The 25,390-nt window shown below is 37.1% G+C and overlaps 4 protein-coding genes across 4 annotated transcripts in view; all 4 read right to left on the bottom strand.

The window, feature by feature from the left end:
• Window positions 1-1,366: 1,366 nt before the first annotated feature.
• Window positions 1,367-2,059, bottom strand: smkr1 (small lysine rich protein 1). Its single transcript, XM_079623780.1, has 2 exons — window positions 1,921-2,059; window positions 1,367-1,801 (listed from the first exon to the last, which is right to left on the bottom strand). The coding sequence occupies exons 1-2, from the start codon at window positions 1,921-1,923 to the stop codon at window positions 1,544-1,546; spliced, it is 261 nt and encodes an 86-aa protein (XP_079479906.1). The 5' UTR covers window positions 1,924-2,059; the 3' UTR covers window positions 1,367-1,543.
• Window positions 2,060-9,329: 7,270 nt separating this feature from the next.
• Window positions 9,330-12,214, bottom strand: LOC307004807 (CD5 antigen-like). Its single transcript, XM_079624304.1, has 7 exons — window positions 12,177-12,214; window positions 11,700-11,749; window positions 11,242-11,592; window positions 10,850-11,158; window positions 10,412-10,720; window positions 9,671-9,804; window positions 9,330-9,560 (listed from the first exon to the last, which is right to left on the bottom strand). Exons 1-7 carry the CDS (start codon window positions 12,191-12,193, stop codon window positions 9,444-9,446), a joined length of 1,287 nt encoding a protein of 428 aa, XP_079480430.1. The 5' UTR covers window positions 12,194-12,214; the 3' UTR covers window positions 9,330-9,443.
• Window positions 12,215-13,940: 1,726 nt separating this feature from the next.
• LOC307004797 (scavenger receptor cysteine-rich domain-containing protein DMBT1) lies at window positions 13,941-23,309 on the bottom strand. The gene is made up of 12 exons (XM_079624289.1): window positions 23,240-23,309; window positions 18,750-18,818; window positions 18,335-18,673; window positions 17,645-17,953; window positions 17,100-17,417; window positions 16,606-16,911; window positions 16,202-16,504; window positions 15,702-16,011; window positions 15,257-15,559; window positions 14,601-14,689; window positions 14,406-14,502; window positions 13,941-14,317 (listed from the first exon to the last, which is right to left on the bottom strand). The coding sequence occupies exons 2-8, from the start codon at window positions 18,781-18,783 to the stop codon at window positions 15,728-15,730; spliced, it is 1,893 nt and encodes a 630-aa protein (XP_079480415.1). The 5' UTR covers window positions 18,784-18,818; window positions 23,240-23,309; the 3' UTR covers window positions 13,941-14,317; window positions 14,406-14,502; window positions 14,601-14,689; window positions 15,257-15,559; window positions 15,702-15,727.
• The window catches only part of LOC307004792 (uncharacterized protein), a 30,892-nt gene continuing 24,157 nt past the window's right edge, over window positions 18,656-25,390 (bottom strand). Inside the window, exon 20 of the mRNA XM_079624279.1 lies at window positions 18,656-18,819. Coding sequence (XP_079480405.1) covers window positions 18,806-18,819 — 14 coding nt within the window. The 3' untranslated portion in view covers window positions 18,656-18,805. The remainder of the gene's footprint in view (window positions 18,820-25,390) is intronic.

Genomic DNA, 25,390 nt, shown 5'->3' on the forward strand with positions numbered 1-25,390 from the left:
GACGCTGCTAAATACAGGTGTCAAACGTTTTGAGCTTGTCCACTTTCAGAGGAAGTCTGAAATTATTGCTTTTGAGGTAGTCATGTGTTCGAACAGCCACAAAAGACCGCCAACTCTCCACATACTAACCTAATGTGTAAACATTACGGGACGTACACTAACCAGATGGGTTTTCGGCTGCATCATGAAATGGTGAGTAGGTGCTTATTTTGAATAAGTAATTACTTCATGGCCGGTTAAAAAAAAGTATGTTCTAAATAGTATGAACGTGTGTGGTGTGAATCTAATCTGGATGTACTACATTCCCCATGTTGTCATTATCATGTGACCAACCAGTTACGCCACTTCACTGCCATTCATAATCCTCTCCCGTGGCCTCATAGTAAAGTAGTAAAATGTAAAATGATAGTAAAATGTCCATCGTATACACACTTCAGAATCTCGCCGTAAGAAGTAGCCTAGGTCATCCGAGTACTTTTTGTGCTGTGAATTTGAATTTGAACTACTTTGGTCACATACTGTTTTCCGGTTATTATATCGTAGGGAGTCATCCGATTTCTGATGCTGCTTTAAACTTGCCTTTTAAACTTTGCTTTTTAAACCAAGCACAATGTTCTCTCACCATTCCTGATTTCTAACACGCACTCGTGGCTGTCAGAGCAAAAACGAAAGCTGCTGCTCTCCGTATGTTTTTCCGTCATCTCCTTTCGTGTTGTAAATTGCATTGAGTTGATTTCATCCAGTAGATAGAAAGATCTGAAAAAGCCCATAGATTTACACGCTCAAACACCCTCCCCTCGAAGAAATCAGGACAGAAGGGTTTGAAAGTGGACAAAAGAGACGGATTAAAACACCAGGTGTAACCGGGAACATGTCTCCCTCATCTGCTTGTGATCCGATCCACCGAAACGCATTTTAATACTAGGTGTAAAGTTTACACTGTAAACAGAGCCTAAGTGTAGCTTGTGTTAAAACACCTTTTAATAGAGTTTCAGAAAACCATTTTGAAGGAATACACATTTTTATATAATAGGATAAATAATCCAAAAATAAATGGTCAACTTGGATGTAACTTCTTTTTTATTACAACTGACAATTTGAAGAATTGAAACTATCTATATATATACACACACACACTTCCGTTCAAAAGTTTTAGGTCAGTAAGATTTCTTAATCTTTTTTGAAAGAAGTCTCTTATGCTCACCAAGGCTGCTTTCTATATGTCTAAGTGTTTTCTATTTGTAATATATATTTTTAAATATAATTTATTCCTGTGATGCAAAGCTGAATTTTCAGCATAATTTCTCCAATCTTCATTGTCACATGATCCTTCAGAAATCAATCTAATATGCTGATTTGCTGCTTTTTACACAATATTACTGTTTTTGCTGTATTTTGGATCAAATAAAGGCAGCCTTGGTGAGCACAAGAGACTTCTTTCAAAAATAATTTACTTTAGTAAATAGCTTAATTGCTAATCTAAAACTTTTGAACAGTAATGCATACATATATAATTAAGGTTTATTTGGCACAAATCTACATGTCATTTTTTGCTTTTTTGTTTTTTGCCCTTTTTTCCTTTCTTCTTGGTGGCCCCAGGCCAGCCAAATCCTCTGAACTCCAAGCAGTGCACTGCATTATGGGAGATGTAGTAGATGTTCTCCATGGCTGCTGGACTCAGAATATCCACACTTGTCTTTGTGGATTTGGCACTGACAGACCTCTTCTTGGAGGAGCGCTTTCCTTTGCTCTTTGTTGCAGGTCTAGCACTTTGAGGCCTTGACTTCTTGGTGCCTGAAGGCTATTAAGTTCATATTATGAGTTTTGGGTAAAGAATGAAAGAAATCATAACAAAAAAATTCCACCAGATTTTTGTCTTTTGAAAATGTAAAACATCGAAGGAAGTGAAACGTTTCTTACCATCACTGAGTGCCTTCTCACACAGTAGTTGGACGCTTACACTCAAAAACAGAAATCCTCTGAACTGACCCTTGTCAATGCATGTAAGAAAAAGCTTGAAGTTTTCCTGGATTTTAAACTCATTTAACGTGATTTTGTAGTCCGCTACCCAAAGGCATGTCCTTCCAGAGAGTTGCCGTTCCTCTCCAATGTGTCCCTCTTATATGAGGTCTTTTGTTGTGAGCTGTTGTTTATCTGGGGTTGTCTTAGTGACGGCTCATGGGAGAATGGGACTCATCCACCAACTGGCTTTTCAGGTCGGCCTGGGATCTTTTTTTGTGACCTTCCATGAATCTGCTCTGTTTCAGTACATGGTCATTTAGTAAGACTTTACAGTGACATTGAGATTTGAGTTGTAGGAACAGTCCCTGAATTTAAATTGTAAATAGTCTAAAAATTTGAAAGAATGTAAAAAGTTAAAAAAATAATAAATAAAAAGTATAATAATATAAACAAACGCTTTATAGAAAAAAAATGTCTTATTGAATACGTTTTTTACACATATATGACTATTTAAATATATTAATTTTAAGCATGTATATCTGGCAAACAATAAAATAGTCAACTATTTATGTAAAATTATTTAACGAAATTAGATGTATATTTATTATATACATATTTTATATTATATAATTTATATATTATATTTTATATATAATAATTTTATATTAATTGTATACACACACATATGAATTGCAAATTCTTACAGACACTTACTGTAGGCTACACACACACACACACACACACAGAGTAATCTCAAATGATTGATTAGTCCATCCTGACTATGCGCTGAGAAAAGAGACGGGTGCCTACCACGTGAAAGGAAGGAAGTTCATGTGCGTCTTCGTTGAAGCTTAATTAGATTTCAAAATGCAGAATCAAACCACACGGATCAAGAGGAACAACAACAGCTATAACAAATGGAGAAGCTATAAAGGTACAATATCTAGGCTACTTGTATAGCTGGGCCTGGGCCTTCATCCCCCTTTTACGAAAATAAGCCATGGTTTTACTAGTAAAAGTGTAGTATGAATTTAGGCGATTACTATTTGTAGGCTATAACTGGTAAAACGCAAATAGCATGGTAATCTGGTTAGTGTAGTAAAATCATGGTTAATTTTATAGCAGCGATTTCATCAAAGCGAACTCAAGATCATAACCGATTATGTCCTGATGCAAACGTGTCAAAAGTTAACACCCAGGCAGTACATTTATTATCTGCCGATATGTTTCAATACAAAAAGAGACGCATTTAGGCATTTTTTAGTTAAAGTTGGGTGGGAGTCTTCCTCTAAAGGAGGGGCCCTGATGTAACTCACACATTTCACCACAGGAGGGCGTTCAGTTGCGTTGCTTTTGTATTACAGATGCCCATTTCTGCTCAGCAAATGACGTGATTTGGCAAATGTAATCAACATCTGAAAATCACAGGGTAATCCACAATTTATTCAATTATTTTTTAAATCAACATAAATAATAGCTGCAAAAAATAATATTGAATAAATGAAAAACAATTTAATGTAAGGCAATTTTTCCCTCTAGTTATTGGTGAAACAAGTTGCAGCAAAGTAATTCACCCAATCAATTCTGGAACGATGTAAAATATGATTAAAGTCATCAAGGTTTTCCTGTTATTCTATAACTCTAGCCAATGTAATTCACGCAATTCACCACAGGAGGGCGTTGATCAGCTGATTTACACTAATTCGTATATCTAGCAATATAAAATAACAGACGTAATCAACATCTGACAAATCACGTGTCAGCAATGGTTGAGCCATGAATTAAATAAAGGCTGGATCTATTTGCAAGCAGTTGGTTTCATAATGAAAACAAGCTCAAAATAACAGCAATAAATGCGAACACAGGAAACATTGCAAAATCAACTAAGAATACAACACAAGCAAAACTCAAACTCAGACCAAACGTGAAATTAGGTGTAAACAGCAAGTTATTAAATAATATGAAATCAATTTAAATCATTTGAAAATAACATCGATGTAATTCACACAATTCAGTTGATTTCTGATGGCTATTTTTTCTAACTACATTTATCACATATCTTTGAATATATTTCTAACCATGTGGCAAATTGGCATATTAAACACACATCTGGCACTGGCAAATCACATGGTAATCAAACAGTGTATTACCTAATATTTAATCAATGCCTGAATAGTCTTTACCAAATGGTAATTCACTCAATTCACCACAGGAGGGCGTTGATTTGTTGATTAACCAAAGTCCCTGTAAGACTGTATAATAGTCTAAACTAAGTCTTTGGTCTAACTCAAATATAACTAGATCAAGTAGCCTAATATAAATTGCTAAATCACATGGTAATCAACAATTTATATCAATCAATTAAAAATGATATAATTATCCTCTGATTCGAGTTTTAGCCAAACTTTAATATTCGCCTGTAATCCGCCTAGTTGTTAGGATCCTTTGATTCGTATGTTTTATATATGTATTTGATCAAATCGCGAGATAGAAGACAACAATACTAAAGAGTGATTTAATCCATATAAAGACTAAATATTGTTTTTTATATCAACAATATTAAATTAAATTAAGTTAAGTTAATATTAAAATATATCCTTAGATCTGTAAAACATTTCGCAAATGATAATAAATAGCTTGTGAAATAATTTGTAATGTAAAATAATACAATTAAGGTTTTCTTATGGCTTCAGTTATAATCGTAGAGGGAAAAAACAGCAATGTAACTCACACAATTCACCACAGGAGGGCGGTACTAAGTTGAATGAAATTTTTAAATATATATTACAGATCTAATATATTTCTAGTAACCAAAATAGTTACTTTGCCAGATGATTTATTGGTTCATATGGTAATCAAAAACTTTTGAAATAATATAACATGAATGCAAAAAAATTTATGCATGCAAGGTTGCTGTGGTGTTATTCACACAATTCACCACAGGAGGGCGACACTGACTCAAATTTTAAAATATAAAACAGATCTAAGAATATATTTCTACAAACCAAAAGGTGATTTGGAAAATATTCAGGCAAGTTACTTTCATTTGCCTGTTTTAAAAGATATGTATTTTTAACAAATCATGAGATAGAACACAACAAAACATGAGAATGTAGAAAATTGTCTTTGTTTTAGTATAAAGATAGATATTTATTTTTTTGAAAAAGAGAAGTTTGCTGGATGTTTTGCTGCAGTAATTAATCATTTATAGTATAATGTAATTCATGTTTTCCCTCTGGCTCGATTTATAGCAGTAGAAAAAAACAGCAGTGTAATTATTTCACACAAATGACCGCAAGAGGTTAAGTTGCATTTAGCTGACTTACATTTTTAAATAGCCTTATATATTACAGATCAACTTGTACAGATTATATTACACTTGTGATTGCTTCAGTGTAATCATCAATATATAAGTAAATATATCAATGCAAATCATTTATTTTAATTAATTTAGTATAATTCACACAATTCACGACAAAAGAGTCTGTAGGAACCGTTTTCATTTTTTATCAAAAGAAAAATGATACGATTCTTTATTTTTTCAAACTCAGACTCATTGGACCATAATATAAACTATTATGTGGTTTTACATGATTTAGTGTCACCCTTGTGAAGAATAATGTTCCATTGTATGCTACTAGATGCGACTGATTCGTTGTCGTTAATCTTTCAAATGTGCATTTGCGTTTCATCAATTCTTGTCCTGCCAGTTCACCACAGGAGGGCGTTTGGTTGCAACTTGCTGATTCAAATCTTTAAAAGTGTGATTTTTTGTTGTTGTTGCATGAGTGTGTGCTTGTGAGAGACAGATTGTGTGAGAGAGTGTGAGTGCAAGAGTGAGTTTTGTGTTTCACCCCTGCCGTTCCCGCACAAGGTTGCGATTCTTAAATGTGATCTAACAAAGTTAAAGAGAAAATATTAACCATATATGCTGTTTATATTGCTTGTAATTGAGATTAAGTAAACATCTGTTGAGTATTTTAACATAAAATTGTTTGATTGTGTTGAATTAAAAACCCAAAATGCAGCGGGTCCACCAGACCCACGAACACTGGCTGAATAACAAAAATATGAACACTACACGGTTAAGTTCTTTTGACTTGCATGTTTTAAATATATATTTATCTTAACAAATCATGAGACAGAACACAACAATACAACAGAATGATGCAATCAATCTTTTTATTAAAATGAATGTTTTTACAGATTTAAGAAATTAAATCGGTTCAGTTCAGTTGCATTATGATGTCTTCTTGAATCTACCATCACATCACATCAAATCCAAATCCAAATCCAAATCCAAAAATGACAAGATGTCTTGACAAGACTCAGAAAACAGTGAAAATTATTCACCTTCTGCTTTTTTGGAGTTTTGTCTTAATTAATCATAATAAATCTCACAAGAGTGTGATGCGAATCTCTGTCACTTGCAGTCCGAGGTTTGAGTTTCGCCCTCAAGTGGAGAATCCAGGTTGAAAGCTTGTGAACTTTAAAATGAATAATGAAGTCAAGACTCCAAAAAAAAAAAGCGTTTTGCAGGTTCCCCAGTGGCTCAGTGGTCTGAGCGTTGGTTCTTGTTCTGGAGAATCCAGGTTCAAATCTCACTCTTGGAGTGGAAGAATGCTTTAGTTTCATTGGTTTTTGATGAATAAAAAAAGACAAGAGTCCAAAAAAATGAAGAGCAAGTGTGGAAGTGCCAGTGGCTCAGTGGTATGAGCATATCCTCCATGTCGGGAGGTTCCCGGTTCGAAACCGGCCTGGTCACAGAAGCATGGATGTGGAAACGAACGAGCGAACGGTCACCTGATCATGAGGAGCGATCGGATCGTGGATGGTGAGGCGAGAGAAGGTCGGAAACGAAGGGGGAGGTAATATCCAGACGTCTCCCCCTGGGTATTTTGAGATGATAACCAGCAATGGTTATACAACAAGTCAAGATGTTTACTTATTAAAAAAATATCCTAGCTGGAGACTAAGTCAACAGTTTTTCAGCCATCACTCCTCTTTAACACTCCACTCCACTCCACTCCACTCCACTCGGATCTCAGCCACCAGTCCATCAGTGTCAGTCCACATGTTCAGAAGGGCCTCACACAACCATGCTTCTGTGACCAGGCCGGTTTCGAACCGGGAACCTCCCGACATGGAGGATATGCTCATACCACTGAGCCACTGGCACTTCCACACTTGCTCTTCATTTTTTTGGACTCTTGTCTTTTTTTATTCATCAAAAACCAATGAAACTAAAGCATTCTTCCACTCCAAGAGTGAGATTTGAACCTGGATTCTCCAGACTAAGAACCAACGCTCAGACCACTGAGCCACTGGGAACCCTGCATATCCCTTTTTTTTTTTTGGAGTCTTGACTTCATTATTCATTTTAAAGTTCACAAGCTTTCAACCTGGATTCTCCACTTGAGGGCGACACTCAAAAAAAAGCTGCATGTGCCGGAGACTCTGATCTTCTCACAATATGATGCTGGACCGAAACATCCTCGAAACCCAGGAACTCCTGACTGAAGCTCTTCTCATCTGCTCTGAGACTCGTGATGTTTGATGAACTTTAAGGTTTTGATTCATTCATGATGAATCATCTTCACAGTTTGCTGACTCTTGTCATGAGCTGATGGTCAGTTTTGATTTTCTCCATGAGGAATTAATTTGATAGAAGGAAGCAACAACAATAAAAATTCACACTTTTACAGATTTGAATCAGCAAGTTGCAACCAAACGCCCTCCTGTGGTGAACTGGCAGGACAAGAATTGATAATACGCAACTGCACATTTAAAACATTTAATAAAACGAATCAGTCACAGCTAGTACAATGGAACATTATTCTCCACAAGAGTAACACTAAATCAGAGTGTAAATTAATGTAAAACCACAAAATAGTTTATATTTCTTTTTGTTGTTCAGTTTAATGTTAATTATGCAGGTCTGTATTTAATTATGTCTGATTTAGTGTTACCCTGGTGGAGAATAATGTTCCTCTGAACTCTCTCTGACTGATTATTTTTGTTCATTTATCAAATTTGAAGATTTGCAATATTAAAAATGCTTGTACTGTCAATTCATCACAGGATGATATTTGATTGCATTGAGTTGACTTTGACAAAGTTTGACAGCTTTTTTTTTTTTCATTTTCTGTGACATCAAATCCTCATGGATAAAATCAAAACTGATCATCAACTTGTGGCATGAGTCAGGAAACAGTGAAGCTGATTCACACTGAAAAAACAAATCAGACTCATCAAACATCACGTGTCTCAGTGGTATGAGCATGTCCTCCTCAACGAAAGATTTCTGGTTCATAACTGGCTTGGTCATGGAAAAGAGAGAATGCAAAAGCTTTGAAAAGTAAACAAAATCCATTCACCACCATGTCCCTTTAGAGACGCCGTACTTTTTGAATATAAGCTGATTATTTATTCAAGAGTCACTCACAGGAGACATACCATAGAGACTTTGGTAAACGATTTATTTAGTTAAAGATGTGAATAGAGTGTAACTGAACATCGCCATCCTGTGGTGAATTATGTGCATCACACTGATGCAACTTATTTTTAGGGCTGCAACTCGAACAAAAAAAAGACTTGTATTTTGCATTGATACAAAATCGTGTCTCTGCAGTTAGAACAGGACATTATTGTTAGAATAATCTAAAATATAACTGACTGAAAAAAAAAGCATTACATTTTATTAGTAAACAAAGGCAACAGAAATTGCAACACAAATAATCAGGGTCTGTCGATCTCCAAAATAGATGAGGCAGTTAAACTATATAAGTGAGTCTTGAGAAATAACATTTCAAAGCTGGAATATGCATTGCATCTTAGTTTTGGTAGAGGACATTTCAGAACATCAGTCGTGCTGAAAAAACAATATACATTACCAGATGTAAATTTTCCCATTAGCAATTTGCCTAAAAGATGGCTTTTGGTTACAACCAAATGACAACAAATTTATCTCAATCTTTGGATTGATGGAAAGCTGGCTTTTATTATAGACTGTGTGCGGCTGTTAAAACAAAAACCAACCAGGACATGATTATAAAGAATATACACAACATAAGGCTGACATCTTTTGCCATTTTAATGACTTCATTAATTGGGTGATATTAATTTGTTTTGCAATATTGCTGACTATAATGTTTGTTACTAATGTAGTTGACTGTGCCTCACAGGCAAATGCCCCCAATCATTAAAGTCAACATTTTAAAACATGCAAAACATCCAAAAATAATTATATGTATTATATATAATTTGTTTAATAAAATATGTTATTAGAATCTTTTTAATGTTTTTAATTTCCAAACAGTTAAATAATTGGAAACCTCAAACTGCAAAGTTTTTTGTTTAGTTTTTTTAAACCTGTGGATCAATCATTATGTAAAGTGTTATTGTGGAAGAACTAAAATATTGTACATTTGAAATGAAACAATTGCAATTTAATTAAAAATATTATTGCATTGTCCAGCATGTCAGTTACAAGTTATTGGAACTTTCTTTTTCTGGGAGACGTTCTGGAACACTTTTCCATCTGGCTGAGTTTTCAAAGTTATTGAGAAAGGTCCGCTTATTTGTAGCTTCTTTCCCATCTATGAGAGAACAATAGAAACATAGAGAGAACAATAGTAACATGAGCAGTCAGTAGATGACAGAAAAAAAAGTAGTGAAAGATGCAGCTCATTGTTACTCCACTGCTCACCTCCTCCAAGAGTTTACTCATGGTTCCAGGATCATTTGGGTTGAAGTTGGAGTCAGTTTTCACCTCAATCCTCAACAGCACTTTCATACGCGAGTGTGAGTCCTGGCCAAGGTCTCCGTATGTCGTAGTGAACGCTAAAAAGCAGTATAAAAGATGCAGTCTTTTAAAAAGTTAGGTTAGAAGTTTTTTTTCTGTATTTACAAGATATTTTTACACTTTACACCACACCGATGAAAAGGGAAAAAAAACACTTACAACACGCATAGATGCTAGTCAGTCTACTTAACTCATTCACAACAACAGCTTTTCAGATCTTTATTTTAGCATAGCTTACATATTGCACCTGAGAATATGCACTAATCGGTTCACGTAATAAGTTGCACCAAAATTTAAATTCGGTCTTATTTACTTGTTTCATGTATGACGCCTTCATAGACATTAGTAGAAAAACGCCATATTGCAGATTAATTTAAATAATGCATAAAAATTAAGCTGTGAGAGATAGGCATACAGTCCACTGCAGAGCCAAATACTTTTTGACTAGCTAGCCCAGCTCTGTGTAACTAAGATGTGGAGCTTAAGCCAATGAGGTTTAGGGATAGGGCTATGGTTAGGGGGTGTGTCTTAACCTAGCCAATGCTCCACCCATTGGCTCTGCAGTGAGCAACACCTCAAATAATGACACAATTTCAGTTTTGAGTGAACTATTCCTTTAACTGGAATTGACGGTTTGCAACTCACGACTGCAGATGACTCCAGCATGCTCTGACAATCCACAGTCATGTGTTCCCCACCCTTGAAATGCACAGGTGCTCAGTGCTACCTCTTCCCCAGTACAGTTTACATTATCCATCCATATTTGTCCTGATGTGGCTCCAAAGAAAGAACCATTGGTTAATTCTTTAATGTCCCCACAGCCCATCTCTCTACACACCACTGCAGCATCTGCTGCATCCCAGTCATCATCACACACTGTTCCCCATTTTCCATTATGGAGCACCTCCACTCTTCCGGAACAAGTGTCATTGCCGTTTACCAACCTCAAAAGGGCTGATGCACACACACACAAAAAAAACTAATGTCAAGTAATTATAATCATATTGATTTTTGTTCAATAAAATTACAATTAGACACTGAAATAAATGCAATACAAAAAGTTAATTTCAGTAGTTCACTTACACTGACAGATGACTCCAGCATCCTCTGAATGATCACAGTTATGCACTCCCCACGGCTGAAATTCACATTTGCTCAATGCATGTTCAGTGCCAGTGCAGTTTACATCATCCATCCATATCTGTCCTGATCCTTGTCCGAAATAAGCTTTACTCTTTGCCTTTATCACATTCCCACAGCCCATCTCTCTACACACCACTGCAGCATCTGACAGACCCCAGTAATCATCACACACTGTTCCCCACTGACCGTTATAGAGAAACTCCACTCGTCCAGAACAGGAGTTGAAGCCACTCACCAGCCTAGTTCTTACTGAGGAGATACATTCAAATAAATAATAATAATAAAGTGTGATAATATTGAGCACATAATATTGTAAAAGTTTTTTTACTCACGCTGACAGATGACTCCAGCATACAAGTCATGGCATACGTTTTGTCCCCAAATGTCCAGTGAACTCACTGCACATTCTGTCAGCGAGGACTCAATCCCAACACATTTCGCCTCATTAATCCATATCCATACTTGTTCTGAGCTCGGCCCAAAATATGTCGCTATCTTCACCTCTTTAGCTTCCCCACAGCCCAATTCTCTACACACCACATTTGCGTCTAACAAATCCCAGCCTTTGTTACACACCGTTCCCCATATTCCAGAACGGAGAACCTGCACTCTCCCAGAACAGGAGCTGCTGCCGTCAACTAGTCTGACTGAAGCAGCCTTGCCTAATGTGGAATTTCCCAGAACTGCTTGTCATAAGAGAAAAAGCACTGAGAATCACAAATATGTTATGCAGTATGTAGGGCAAAAACTAAAAAGGTAGTTTATATACAAGTGGTGTTTGAGCTCTTACCTTGAAGTAAAATGAGCCATGTGGTGCACAGCACTGCTGCTGAAAAGAAACTAAGAGAAATGATAACACTAAAATATATATCAGAGTAACTGAGAACAAGGAATTACTTCATTGGATTTTCACTGAATAATGTAATAGGTAGTTTCTTATATCTTCCTAATGACTAAATATAAATCCAAATGAATTGGACCATTTTTTTGACAGTCAAAAGAGGCCAAATTGAACTGATTTTTTATTTTATCAAAAAGCATATAAAGCATGTTAAGCTGACAGATCAGTATTGCCATTCTCTAATTCTATTGTCTAAATTAAAATGATTTGTATTACTACTAGACATATACTTTATAAAGAATCATACCTGAGAATCACACTTTGAGATAGAACAAATAAATAAACATTAACATTTATTCTTTTAGCACAGAAATAGAAGCAGCAGAATAAAGTCAGAAAGTTCAAAATATGACTAAGGGTTTAAACCTTTTGAAGTGTCCCATGTATGCTTCTGTATTCTTTCTCCCTCTGAAAGATAAGTTTGTATGTTGGCGATTTATAGTGTTTTTATCTGGAGGTACAACCTCCAGCCCATAATGTCTCCTCCTTTCACACGACACAGACAATCTGTATTCTGTATATTCTGTATATACAGAATATACATGCAAATATTGCTTAAATATATACAAGCATGTGTGTATTTATATATAAGAAATTATTATACACAGTATACGCACATTTATTGTGTAAACAAACTTTTATTTTGGATGCGATTAATCGTTTCACGGCCCTAAAAATAAACTGAGGTATTGATCATAAGTTGCTCTGTCTCAGATATTATCGCTTACAACTTGTTCTCTCTCTCTCTCTCTCTCTCTCTCTCTCTCTCTCTCATAATGCTGGGTTTTTTAGGGGTCATTCTTTGGAACTGTCTGCATGGTATTCGCAGAAATTGTAATTCTGTTCAAACTTATCCTCTTGCAAACATATAACACTTGCTTGGCACTACACAAAAGGCTGTTCATTGTTTGCATTTTGTTTGGTTGTTTAAATGAGTTGTTCCTCCCTAATTTCTCTGTAAGGCCCCATTAACAGGATGCAAACGGTGAAGCTTTTGAATATTTACTTTCAGAAATAATCCTGCATTCTTTAGGACTGTCTGTCAAGCTCCAAAATGGACAACAAAGCAGCATCATAATAAGACTTGCGGGCTTTATTGCATGTCTTCTGAAGCCATGTCTCAAATAAAAGTCTATTTCTAGTTTCTGCACCCTGTTGTTGCTTTTCCTGCTAAATGCATGCACATGTCTGTCTCAGGTCATTACCCATTGCAAATGGTTAACAAAACTACTACGGCCATGTTCCGACTGGCAGAAAAAGAAAAAGAAAAATCAGATTTTTTTGCATATCCAGATTTGACCTAGATGGGGTTTTGAAAGTCTGGACAGCAAAAAACACATAAAATTGGATTTTTTTTCCAAATCCGATTCAAACCACTTATGGGAGTGTTTTAAAATAGGATTCCAACCAGATGTGTCTCAGTCTGGATGCTCTGGCTACTCAAAATCAGAATTCAAACTGACTTTTGCATCACTCTTAACGTGAAACACAATGATAACGTCAAAACCTGTGACGGAAATGCAGAAAATATTCATACAGTGTTCAAATGGTTTGTCCAAAAGATTTTCCTGTGTGACGGATGAGTTCTGCACTGCAACTCGACAGGCCGCTTATTTGGAGAGCGAGATGATGCACCATTTTTCCTGCATCCGTTTTGAAAGGCTTGTCACATAGGCCTACATGGGTACGCCTACGTTGTTACCAAAGCAACTCATGCAGATCGGTTGGTTATGTTTGGACACACAAATCTTATTTAATCATCACTGGCAATTAATAGTGCAGACAGTCTGCCTGAAAATATCGGAGTTGAAAAAAAAAATCGGATTTGCTTGCAGTCTGAACATAATAGCCTAGGTATCCTGAAAATACTTTGTTGTGTTATTTATGACAAATGAGACACCAGCTCATCAAGCCTTGATGCTTCTCAACAGTGCTATCATGACATAGGCGGAAAGATTCATTCTCGTTTCAAAAACAAAGCAACTGGAATAATTACCTAAATATGGTAACATGATACCTAGACTACCATGGTAACAGCAGTCACAACATGAACACTCACCAGGAAATCATCACCCTGATAACCAAGGCAAATTATTTAGTTTGTCACTCTACAATGGTCTGAATCTGATTCGTGTTTTAAATGAAATAATATTTGATTAAATATCAAATTGAATCATTGTTAACTACACTAATTACATTTGTGCAATTATAAAAGTCCAGACAGGTTCATATGTACAATATTGGATGAATGAATGAATGAATAGATTTACTGTATATATATTACATGTAAATGTTGGTTAGCAAGTTAGGATATGAGACAAAGATACTTTCTCAGAATCTAAACACAAATATGCATCATCATTAGGAAAGCAAAAATTGCAGGAATGAAAAACTTACATAAGATAATTATTAAATATTTATATAAGGTCAGATTGTATAGAAGTATATATAGCATTCAATTTCCTGTTAGATTATCCTTGTTTTCTTCTCTGCATGCCAGCAATTACCTGAGAAACCAACATCATTGTACATTTTTATTGTGGACAATATTAGATTAAAAAATTAAACCGTTTTAAAGTTGTGCTAAAGTCTTACCAAAATGTCAGGGTGCAATTCCTTTTGTCTTTTGAAAGACTTTTCCATCTGCCTGAGTTTTCAATGATAAAGTTCCATTTATTAGCAGCTTCTTCATCTATGAGATCCAAATGAAGGTAAATACAGAGCCAACAGTACCATGAGCAGACAGTAGATGACAGCAAAAAGCAGTGAAGGATGCAGCACTGCTCTCACCTCCTCTGAAAGTTTATTTATGATTCCAGAATCATTTGGGTCGACTCCAAGTTCAGCCTTCACTTTAATCTTCAACAGGACTTTAATATCTGAGTGAATGTGAGAAAGTTCAAAAAAAAAAAAATTCTCAAATCATTGTTGTGGTCAATGGACCATTTTCACATTTCCAGGGTTCTCAGACAATGAAGTCTTAATAGTTGGTTTGACATTTGGTGAACGGAAACTAGAACTGCCCCAGTAACAAAAGAAAAATCGATTACGTCAGTCATAAGAGAGAAAGATGTCAAATGTGCCTCAGGCGCTGTGTTAAAAACAGTCACAAAGCATTAACCAGTTTTCTCGATTTTAATGCCAAGGTAATAAAACAGTATAGTGCTATAATGTATGCCTACATGTAGCCTACTTAAAAAAAAATTTAAGTCGACATGAAATGGAATTGGAGATAGTCTTTTCTTCCCTATTGTGATGTATATCCGTCAAAAATACTGCAATATTTCATAAAAAATAAGAACTTTCCATTTTGATTTCATGGTGACTTTAAAAATGAAAACAAAACAAAAACGTACAAAAGTGCTAGACTTACGGAAATGCGTTGTCACAGTTTGTGAAAAGGGTTCATTATATCACTCGCTGACTTAAAAAAAATTGGCACTCACATCCACAAATGACTCCGGCATCTTTCTGGGCACAGCTGGTTGGACTTCTGTTATATGAACAGCTCATCAATGTAGACTCATTCCCAAAACAGTTAACATTATTCATCCATACTGTTCCTGAACCCTTTCCATAATAAGCAGAACCATTTACTTCCAAAACTGCTCCACAGCCCAGTTCTCTACACACCACTGCAGCATCTGGCAGATCCCAGCCATCACCACACACTGTTCCCCACTGACTATATTGGAAAACCTCCACTCGTCCAGAACAGGAGCTGGTGCTGTTGACCAGCCTAACGATATCTAATGCTCAGACAAAGGAAGGGAAATTTTATATATATATTCAGTTTGAGCTTAATGCACATTTTAGTATTATATTGACTACATTGTATACAAGGGATGTAAAGCATGCCGTTTTAGCAACAAGGCTGCAGTTTGAACTCACCCTGACAGATGACTCCTGCATCTTTCTCATGTCCACAGCTGCCTTTTTCCCCATCCACTTGATTTACAATCTTGCAGTCTTGAATCAGTGTTAGAACATTGTAAATCACTTAGCCATACAGGTCCTGATCCTTGTCCAAAATAAGCAGCATTTTTTGCCTCTCTAGCATCCACACAGCCCATCTCTCTACACACCACTGCAGCATCTGACAGATCCCAGCCATCATCACACACTGTTCCCCACTGACCGTTATAGAGAACCTCCACTCGTCCAGAACAGGAGTTTCTTCCATTAATGAGCCTGATAGGAGCTAAATGTCACATAAATGAAACACGTGAATTAATTAAATACATATTTAGGATGTTTTCTCCCTTTACAATGACTAATAATTGACTCTACTTCATTTTCAGTTCAGTCCCACCCCGGGCTGCTATAAACTCTTTTTTACATAAATAACAATGAGAGTGTAAGAAGTTAGAAAAGCAGTGGATTTTACTTACAGTTACAGATGACTCCAGCATCCTTTGAATGGTCATACATTCCATATTTACGTGAATCACAGACGCGCAGTGTGGATTCATTTCCAACACAGTTTACATTGCCCATAAATATTTGTCCTGCACCTTTTCCAAAATAAGCAGCACTCTTTGCCTCTACAGCATCCGCACATCCCACCTCTCTACACACCACTGCAGCATCTGACAGATCCCAGCCATCATCACACACTGTTCCCCACTGACCGTTATCGAAAACCTCCACTCGTCCAGAACAAGAGGTGCTGCCATTAGCCAGTCTAATGTTAGCTAATGCCCACAAAAACAAGAGTTGTAAGTGGATCAAATATGATGACTGAAAGTTGACATGCTTAAGATAGTTTATTTTGTGTACAAGTTTTTGTACTCACGCTGACATGTGACTCCAGCATCCTTCTCATGTCCACAGGTGTTTTGCCCCCATCCCTGTGAATTACAGTTTCTCAGTGTAGAGTCGGTGGCGCACTGTAACCCACTTAGCCATACTGGTCCTGATCCCTGTCCAAAATAAGCAGCACTCTTTGCCTCTATAACATTTCCACAGCCCAATTCTTTACACACCACGGCGGCACGTGCAGAATCCCAGCCATCATCACACACTGTTCCCCATCGGCCATCAAAGAAAACCTCCACTCTCCCAGAACAAGAGTTAGTGCCATTCACCAGCTTAATAAGAGCTAAAGGCCAGACAGAGTAAAGGAAAACAAACAAGCAAACATTTACCTAATAGATTCAAATATTACGCTTTTTTCACTCACTTTACAGTGACAATATTTTCTCTTCAGTTTATAATCTCATATGGTCTTACATGCATGACAATGGAAGGAACATACATAAATCTGTTGATTTCATTAAATTGACTTACCCTGACAGATGACTCCAGCATCCTTTGGATGCAAAGAGTACTCTTCTATTTTTTTTAACTCACAGGCACCGAGTGTGGCCTCATTTCCAATGCAGTTGACATCATCCAACCATACTGGTCCCCAACCTTGTCCGAAATAGGCAGCGCTCTTTACCGCTACAGCATCCCCACATCCCATCTCTCTACACACCACCGCAGCATCTGACAGATCCCAGCCATTATCCGACACTGTTCCCCACTGAATGTTTCCCCAATGATAATAGAAAATATCCACTCTTCCAGAACAAGCGTTGATGCCATCTGAAAACTTAATTTTGCCTGAATAAATGTCATGAGAGCTGTTGTCAGTGAATTATATCTGATGCACTTTCTCAGATTCATGCACAGATAAGTCATGTTGTTAATAAAATATTATGGATTATTTACAACCAAATTTCTATAATGTAAATGGACCAAACCCCATCCACTGGGATTATGTTGGTATAGTTTTGTCTCAAAAGTATGATTGACAGCAAAACTATTAATTTAAAAGATGTTGTACTCACGGTGACAAGCAACTCCAGCATCCTTCTCATGTCCACATGTGTTTTGTCCCCATTCCTTTAAACTGCAGTGTCTCAGTGTCGATTCAGTGTTCGAACACTGCACATCGCTTAGCCATACTGGCCCTGGTCCCTGGCCAAAATAACCACCGCTCCTTTGCTCGAAAACCGTGCCACAGCCCATTTCTTTACACACCACTGCAGCATCTGACAGATCCCAGCCATCATTACACACTGTTCCCCATTGACCATCGTGGAGAACCTCCACTCGTCCAGAACAGGAGTGACTGCCATTCACCAATCTGACGAGGGCTAATTTCCACACAGAGCAGTCAGAATATATATTGATGCATTTAAATGCACACAACATAAATATTAGAAACAGTGATTAGTATTTTGAATTGTTTCACAGTACAAATATCTAAAAATTCTTAAATTAAGACTCAGAAGCAAAATTAGAGTTTACACTTAAAACAAGAACTTAAAAAAAGAACTTAATTCAAAGGGAGAACGAGTTTTATTTTTCTTACCCCATTGGCAGATATTTGCACTTTTTTAACTATAATTATGAATTTTTCAGAAAACAAGACTTTATATATTGTGTAATTTTGCTTTTTGAATAAAAGCATCTTGGTTTAAGAATGTTTAGACGTTTTACTGAAAAACTAGACAGTTTTTTTGCAGTGAACTTACAATGACAGGTGACTCCAGCATCCTTTGAATGGTCACAGTTAAACTCTCCCGCTTTCTTAAATCCACAAATGCTCAGCGTAGACTCATTTCCAAAACACGTTACACCACTTATAAAAACTTGTTCCCAACCTTGTCCGAAATAAGCAGCACTCTTTGCCTCTACAGCATCCCCACAGCCCATCTCTCTACACACCACTGCAGCATCTGACAGATCCCAGCCATCATCACACACTGTTCCCCACTGACCGTTATAGAAAATCTCCACTCGTCCAGAACAGGAGTTGTTGCCATTTACCAGTCTGATTGATTCAGACGCACTTGAAATGGTTTTGCCTAGAACTTCATGTAACAGAAAAAACAAAATGTTAAAAAAATACTTATGACCGTGCTTGTTTGTGTTAGTGTTACTACTTACTCAGAAATGCAATGAGCCACACGGAGCCTGACATTGTTGCTGAACAGTCCTCAACTTCAACAAATGAACTCTAAAAAATAAAAAAAAAGCACTACAACATTAGCTTGACACAAAATAACATGAGCCAGTTTTGATAGTCACATTCACTCTGCAATCATCACACCTGCTTTTTTGTTGTTGTTTCTAAACTGTCAAGTCAAGAAAACAATGCATGACTAGTTAAATGTCACTCCCAGGTTCCCTCCATGTTAGGAAGTAGAGTTGGGATTGAGGTTTAAAGTGGTTAAATCTGTTTGGCTCTGGTTCCTCCCACCGACTGACTTCAACACACCTTTTTACTTGCTTAAGTCCATGCAGTTGCTGTCAAATTTGTCTCACATGAGCATGACATCAAAAAGCAAATGCAAACTCAAATGAAGATATTTTTAATAAAATCTGAGATTTCTGTCCCTGCATTGACAGTCCACACAACTACCATAATTGAAGTTTCAAAAGGTTCATAAAGAGATCGTAAAATGAATCCATATGAATCCAGCAGTTTAGTTAAAATGTTCTGAAGAGACACGATCTTATGGAGATCTATATAGGGACATGAAGGGAAAAAATATTTGCAAATGCTTTTGCGTTCTCACAAATGTTTTGCGTTCCCCCGAGAAACTTTGCACTCCCTTACAAAAACGTTTGCGTTCTGCCAAGAAACTTTGTGTTTGCTTGCAAATTGCTCAAAAGGTTTTGCAAGCAAACGCCGTTTCTCGGGGGAACGCAAAGGGTTTGCGAGAGAACGAAAACCATTGACTTATTATTTTTCGTTCCATTTGTATTTTTTCCCACCATCATGTCCCTTTAGGGGCTCCGTATGATCGCTTTATATGATGATCTCAGGCTTTGTTACAACTGGCCAACTACATTGTACTGCTTTGAGTAATATTCAAATTACATCTTGAATCTATCTGTTGATTTACTTTACTAAGTAAGTCACTTTGCATCCAGTCTTTAATTTGACCACTAATCCCCCATGACCCCTGTTCTTTTTTGTGCAAGTGATCCATATGTAAAAGAGTATATTCTTAAAAAGAGAGCAATGACTAATGCATCTGCCCACATACTCTATCCTTCCATGCACTTAGTATAGAAGGTATAATGCATGTAGTCAACCATCAATCAGGTCCATCGGAGTTCACACTGTTTGTCTACTTCCTCTCCTGTTGAGTAATAAAAACCAATGAGTATAATTTCCCATAAACAAAAATGCAGTCTTACCTAATGAAGAAGAGATGCTGAGCTTGGTCAGGCTTTCTCAAGCCAACATCAAGTTTGTCTTGACAACCCTTTTTTTTAATCTAGTTTGTTTTTTTAAGCTTTTAAAATATGTAACCTTTTTGATAAAACATTACGCTGTTATATTTGCAAAATATAAAATAGAGAGTAAATATAGAAAAACCTGGAAGTTTTTGTCTTTAGGCTCATTAAGGTCTGAATTAATAACCGGATTTTCATGTGCTGTAACTAATAAACAAAGAGAACTTAAAATTGCAAAGAGCCTCAACAGTAGAGACCTCAGCTACTTTATTATTGTTGTGTTGTTTTGTTAATGGATAAATTTATGCATAATCTGATTGTAAAGTATTCTATTACGACTACTGTACTAAATGTGTCTGTTTTTGTCCTAGAAAGCTGCAGATTTTACATAGGCCTACTCCAAATATGTTATTTAACATGCACCTATATTTCTGCGATGTAGACATTTTACTTTTGTCATTCCTAAAAAACATTGTTCAATCAATCTGTTATGTTGATTGTAATGTTTAAATGATTAAAAATAGTTCAAGACAGCAATATTGACTGTTGCAAATATAGGCATAGTTCCAGATGAATGGATTCTTGAACTTTGTATTTGCTTTGAATATAATTGAGGCATACCCAATGTGAAATCCACACTAATTGGCTGCTTTGAATATTATTCAAACAACATTTAAGGGTTTTAGAATGATTTGCTTTGCTGAATAAATAATACAAAGTACCTTGAATCTGACCATGTCCAGTCATATCATGTCTGCCAATTTTAGGCTACAAATGTATTTTTTGTAACTTTCAGCTTCGTTGGAACTATACATACAGTACTCTGTTTAAAAAAAAACATGAATGCACTATACTTATGCTGTTCGCGTTGAACAAAAACTGCGGTGTTTTGAGCCGTAAGTGGATTCTGAGTTCTGCATATTCGCAAATCATCTCATTATAACAAACAATTATGTAAATACAATTTATTTTTATTTTTGTGAGATGACTAAAATGAGTACGTTTTTTAGTGATTACCAAGGAAGCGCTCTTTGTGCCATGTCAAACCCTGCATACAATATGCTTTTTCCCATTAAAATTAGCAGTAGTTTGTGAACGTACACGCTTTAATAAGAAATAATTTATCTGAAGCATTTATGCTGGGATGTGTAGGTTGTGCAGTGACACGTAACCAGAAACTATTTCAAGGAAATCTATTTAAATTTAAATTTTTAAAGGGGAAGCACATCTTCTTAGCCTTACCCTGAGTTAGTTCAACCTCCACCTGTTACTAGTATAATAACCATTCATATGCCACTAGACTAGTACTATTAAAGTTAATGCTTAAACTCAAGATTAACTCATTTAGATCTCATTTAAATGTGGCTTGCTAAAAATAAATTAATACATCAAGGGAATATTCATAAATAATTGTGTATAAATATTTTTTAAAGTCAGGGTTTTGGACCAAAAGTAAATTGCTCAAGGTCATATTTTTACATCGGTTGCTAGTACCTTTTTAGAGCTCATAATGCTTTATTTTTATGCTTCTGTGTTCAGCTTTGTTTGCAAGTAAGTTCATTTTCAGCTTAAAACAATAGATTCTAGCTTTATTTAAAAGAAACACTTGACCACAATCTAAAGGCTTCATTAAATTGATGAAAAAGACATGCAGTTGATTATTAGTATGAAGATTAGACCCGGATTTCCCATCACCCAAACTGTGGATGGGTTGCCACCTTTAGTTCCTCCAGCGAGGCACACTGTTCCTCTGTGCAGTCTCTCTTTGCCTGCTCACCGGCAGGACAGAACTGCAGTGAACAAACACTGATCAGTGAAAATGAGCATGAAATCAAATCTTATTGGTTCTTGCGGAAGCTCAAATCAGAGCAATTGAAAAAAAAGTATCACTCCCTAGAATGAAATGCTGCCGTAAATGTCGTCAGCGTAGTAATCAATGCACATAATGCATTAATAGTTGTGTCGACTGTCTATGGAGGAGGGACAGAACTCTCTCAGATTTCATTAAAATACCTTCATTTGTGTTTCAAATATCAACGAAAGTCTTGCGTGTTTGGAATGACATGAGGGTGAGTAAATGATGACCGTGAATGAGTAAACGATAAAAAAAATATTTAAATCTTTGGGTAAACCCTTTAAGTAATTTGAATAGACTTTTTTTTACAGAAAAACTAAGGGACACCTTACCCGTAATGTGCATGGTCTTCAATAAATCAGCAGTCGGGAACCCTCGCCCACTTGTCACACATTCTGGAGCATGTCTAGGCACGTTGTTTGCGAAGAATGCTCTAGTTTTTATTTGCATTTAATTTGACATCGTATCCATATTGAAGCAACAGATTTTTTAATCGGCTTGCCTGTCGCCAACATTTCGTCCACATTCAGCTCACCCCGTCTTGATGACATCATAATGACGGGAAGTTTCCAGTGACACCACGTGGAGGAGCGGACATCGCCACCAAAATATAATACTTACTTTAGTTAATAATATATAAATTGTGTATAATTGATAATGAATCGAAATAAGAAAGTATACTAACCACAATTTGCTATAGGATAATTGTTTATGGCAGTAGGTCATGCATAAAGTCCATTCATGCACTCAATGGTTGCTGCTGTTCTTACGTAGTGGGATATTGAGGGGAATACTATGAATTTGAACATACTACCGTATATAGCAGGGAAACATTCAAACTACGGCTATGAAAGGGACCTCGGGAGGCAACGGCCTAAACAGGGAGGTCCCGACTGGTCCTCAGGAAGCGGCGACTGTGACCGGAACATCAGAAGCAATGGCCAAGTCAGGTACCTCAGGCCAGGGACACCAGCAGTGACAGGAACCTCAACGCAATATTAGTGCCTTACTGCAGTATTACAATTCTAAAGTTACTTACCTCTACTCTGGCATTTACAGTATACAATAGTTTAGATTATTTCCTTTATTTTCCTTGACATTTTAACCCATATATTATTCTGCCTGTTTCTTAAGACTCTTCTTAGAAAGCTAATCAAGTGGACTTTGTCACCGACTCACCCCCATGAGATACCTACACCTGCATTCGCTTTTCAAAGGCCTGTTGTCTAATCCCTTTCAAAGGTCTGCCCACTGCCATGGAAACAGCAGAGTCACCATGTGATCCGCAACTATGGCTTACCAGAAGATATAGTGTCTGACAGGGATCCCCAATTCATCTCTCATGTATGGAAAGCTTTCTTCCAGCTCTTTGGAGTGACAGTGAGCTCGTCTTTTGGCTACCAGCCCCAAACCGTTGCAAGATCCAATAGATAGGCCGATACCTGTGGTCATACTGCCACAACCATCAACACAGCTGCAACCTGGGCCATCCTACCCTGGGCAGAGTATGCACAAAGTTCTCTCCGTCAAACCACCACAAGACTCCCGCTGTTCTTGAGCATCCACTGCTACCAACCTCCGATGTTTCCCTGGTCAGGAGAGCCGTCAGAGGTTCCAGCTGTAAACCACTGGTTTCAAGAGAGCGAGAGGGTATGGGACTCAGCACAAACCCATCTCCAAAGGGCAGTGCGGAGGTTAAAGAGACAGGCTGACGCAAGAAGAACAGAGACGACCACTTACCATCCCACACATCCTCATCCGCTCTCGTTAGTCTCTACTGGAGAGCATACCTACCGGACTCGTCCCATCAGGGGTCTACTGTCCCGCAGCATAGACTCCTTACACTGCCTGCATCGTCTTTATCCATCCGTTTAAACCTGCAAAAAAAAGTATTCAGTTAAGTGTGACTGTCAGTTGGATTGCATAGAACAGGAAAACGATCAGGTGAGTCACAGTTCAGTTTCAACAATCTGTGAATAAATCATCCATTACTGCCAAATCCCTTGTGTCCTCTGTTACATGACAATAACATTTGATATAAGCATTTAACAGATTTCAATGTACACAAATTGTATAAAACTATACTGTCAGTACATCATTAGAAAACCGTCAGGGCTCTCAGAGAGGGCCTAAACTATTGTAAAAAAAATATATATTTACAAACTTTTAAATAATAGCCTAGTTAAAGTAAAACCTTTTTAGTAAATAGTCATCCGTTCTAATGTTATTGGAAATGTATAATTTGACAATAAACATGATAAAATAGCTAGTGCTATTCGCTATGGAAACCACAAGCAACATTACTGAGGACTTCATTGCTAAATTATTATCCACACCGTTTTCACGATTCATTTTTAAAGGAAAGCAGCAGTTTAATGGCAAAGGAAGACCTACACCAGAGCTTAATTTGGTGCAGAAAGCCAAACCTTTTTAAAGCATTTCAACCCCAGCAATTAAACGATGCCCCTGGATGACAGCATCAATCAAGAAGCTAAAGCTTACTGCTGGAATTGTTTGCTGTTTGGGTAAGTTATTTAAAATCGAATAGGTTATGTGATACCTAATAAGTTATTCTGGCCAGTGGCCACTACTGCCACTGTTTTATAATGCCAATCACACAGCCCAGACAGACCAACATGACATCATGACTTTGCGTAAACATACACGCCACTGCCAATTGGCGTGTTATCTGTACACATTTTGAACTATGTCTACACCAATTTCAAATTTACATTGTTCTCAGACATTTCACAACTCAAAACAATCGGCGAAAACAAGCCCCAACCAATGGCAACAGATGCAAACAGGGGTAGCACAATGATCCAACAAAACCCAAAGTGCCATTGCCATGGTAATTATATATTTAATAGTTTCCAAAAAAAAAAAAAAAAATGTTTAATTGTTTCAAATAAAACAAAGCATTTGGGAATATTTACCTCCCTATTTTGCATTCCCACTGACCACAGGGGCTTGTGCTGGTCGGGTCAGAAGTTTGCTCAATGTAATGTTTAAATCCTGGTAAGCATGATGCAAATAAAGTTCTCAATTCTTAGACGTTATTCAAATCCAAAAGCTGGACAACCAAGTGCCCGTAATTGGCATAGACAGTCGCCAAGAGATAATTGGCAGCAGCAGGTTCATCATCAACACTTCAATTCTTACTCGACACCTTTTAAAGGTAACAACATGTGGACTACAGCGCCATCTCCTGACAAAAACAACACTGTCTCCCTGTCTTCACTTCTCCCATAACCGTCAGCCAGCGAAGCGAACTGTCCGAACGCGGCGGACTCAGAGCCCCAAATCACCCAAGAGACCCGCTCAAAAATTATGCCTCGTGCGAATCAAGTAAAACTTCCTCTGCGGTCAGTCCTAGACGTAAAGCAAGAGCCGGTTCGGATAGCGCGACTGTGGCTCGACACATGAGCCTGGTTCTAGTGATGAGTCCAGCGGCAGTGCTTTTAACGTTGTTGAACTTGAGCCTTTG

The sequence above is a fragment of the Phoxinus phoxinus genome (genome assembly GCF_949152265.1).
Source record: "Phoxinus phoxinus genome assembly, chromosome: 9".
NCBI classification, from domain to species: Eukaryota; Metazoa; Chordata; class Actinopteri; order Cypriniformes; family Leuciscidae; genus Phoxinus; species Phoxinus phoxinus.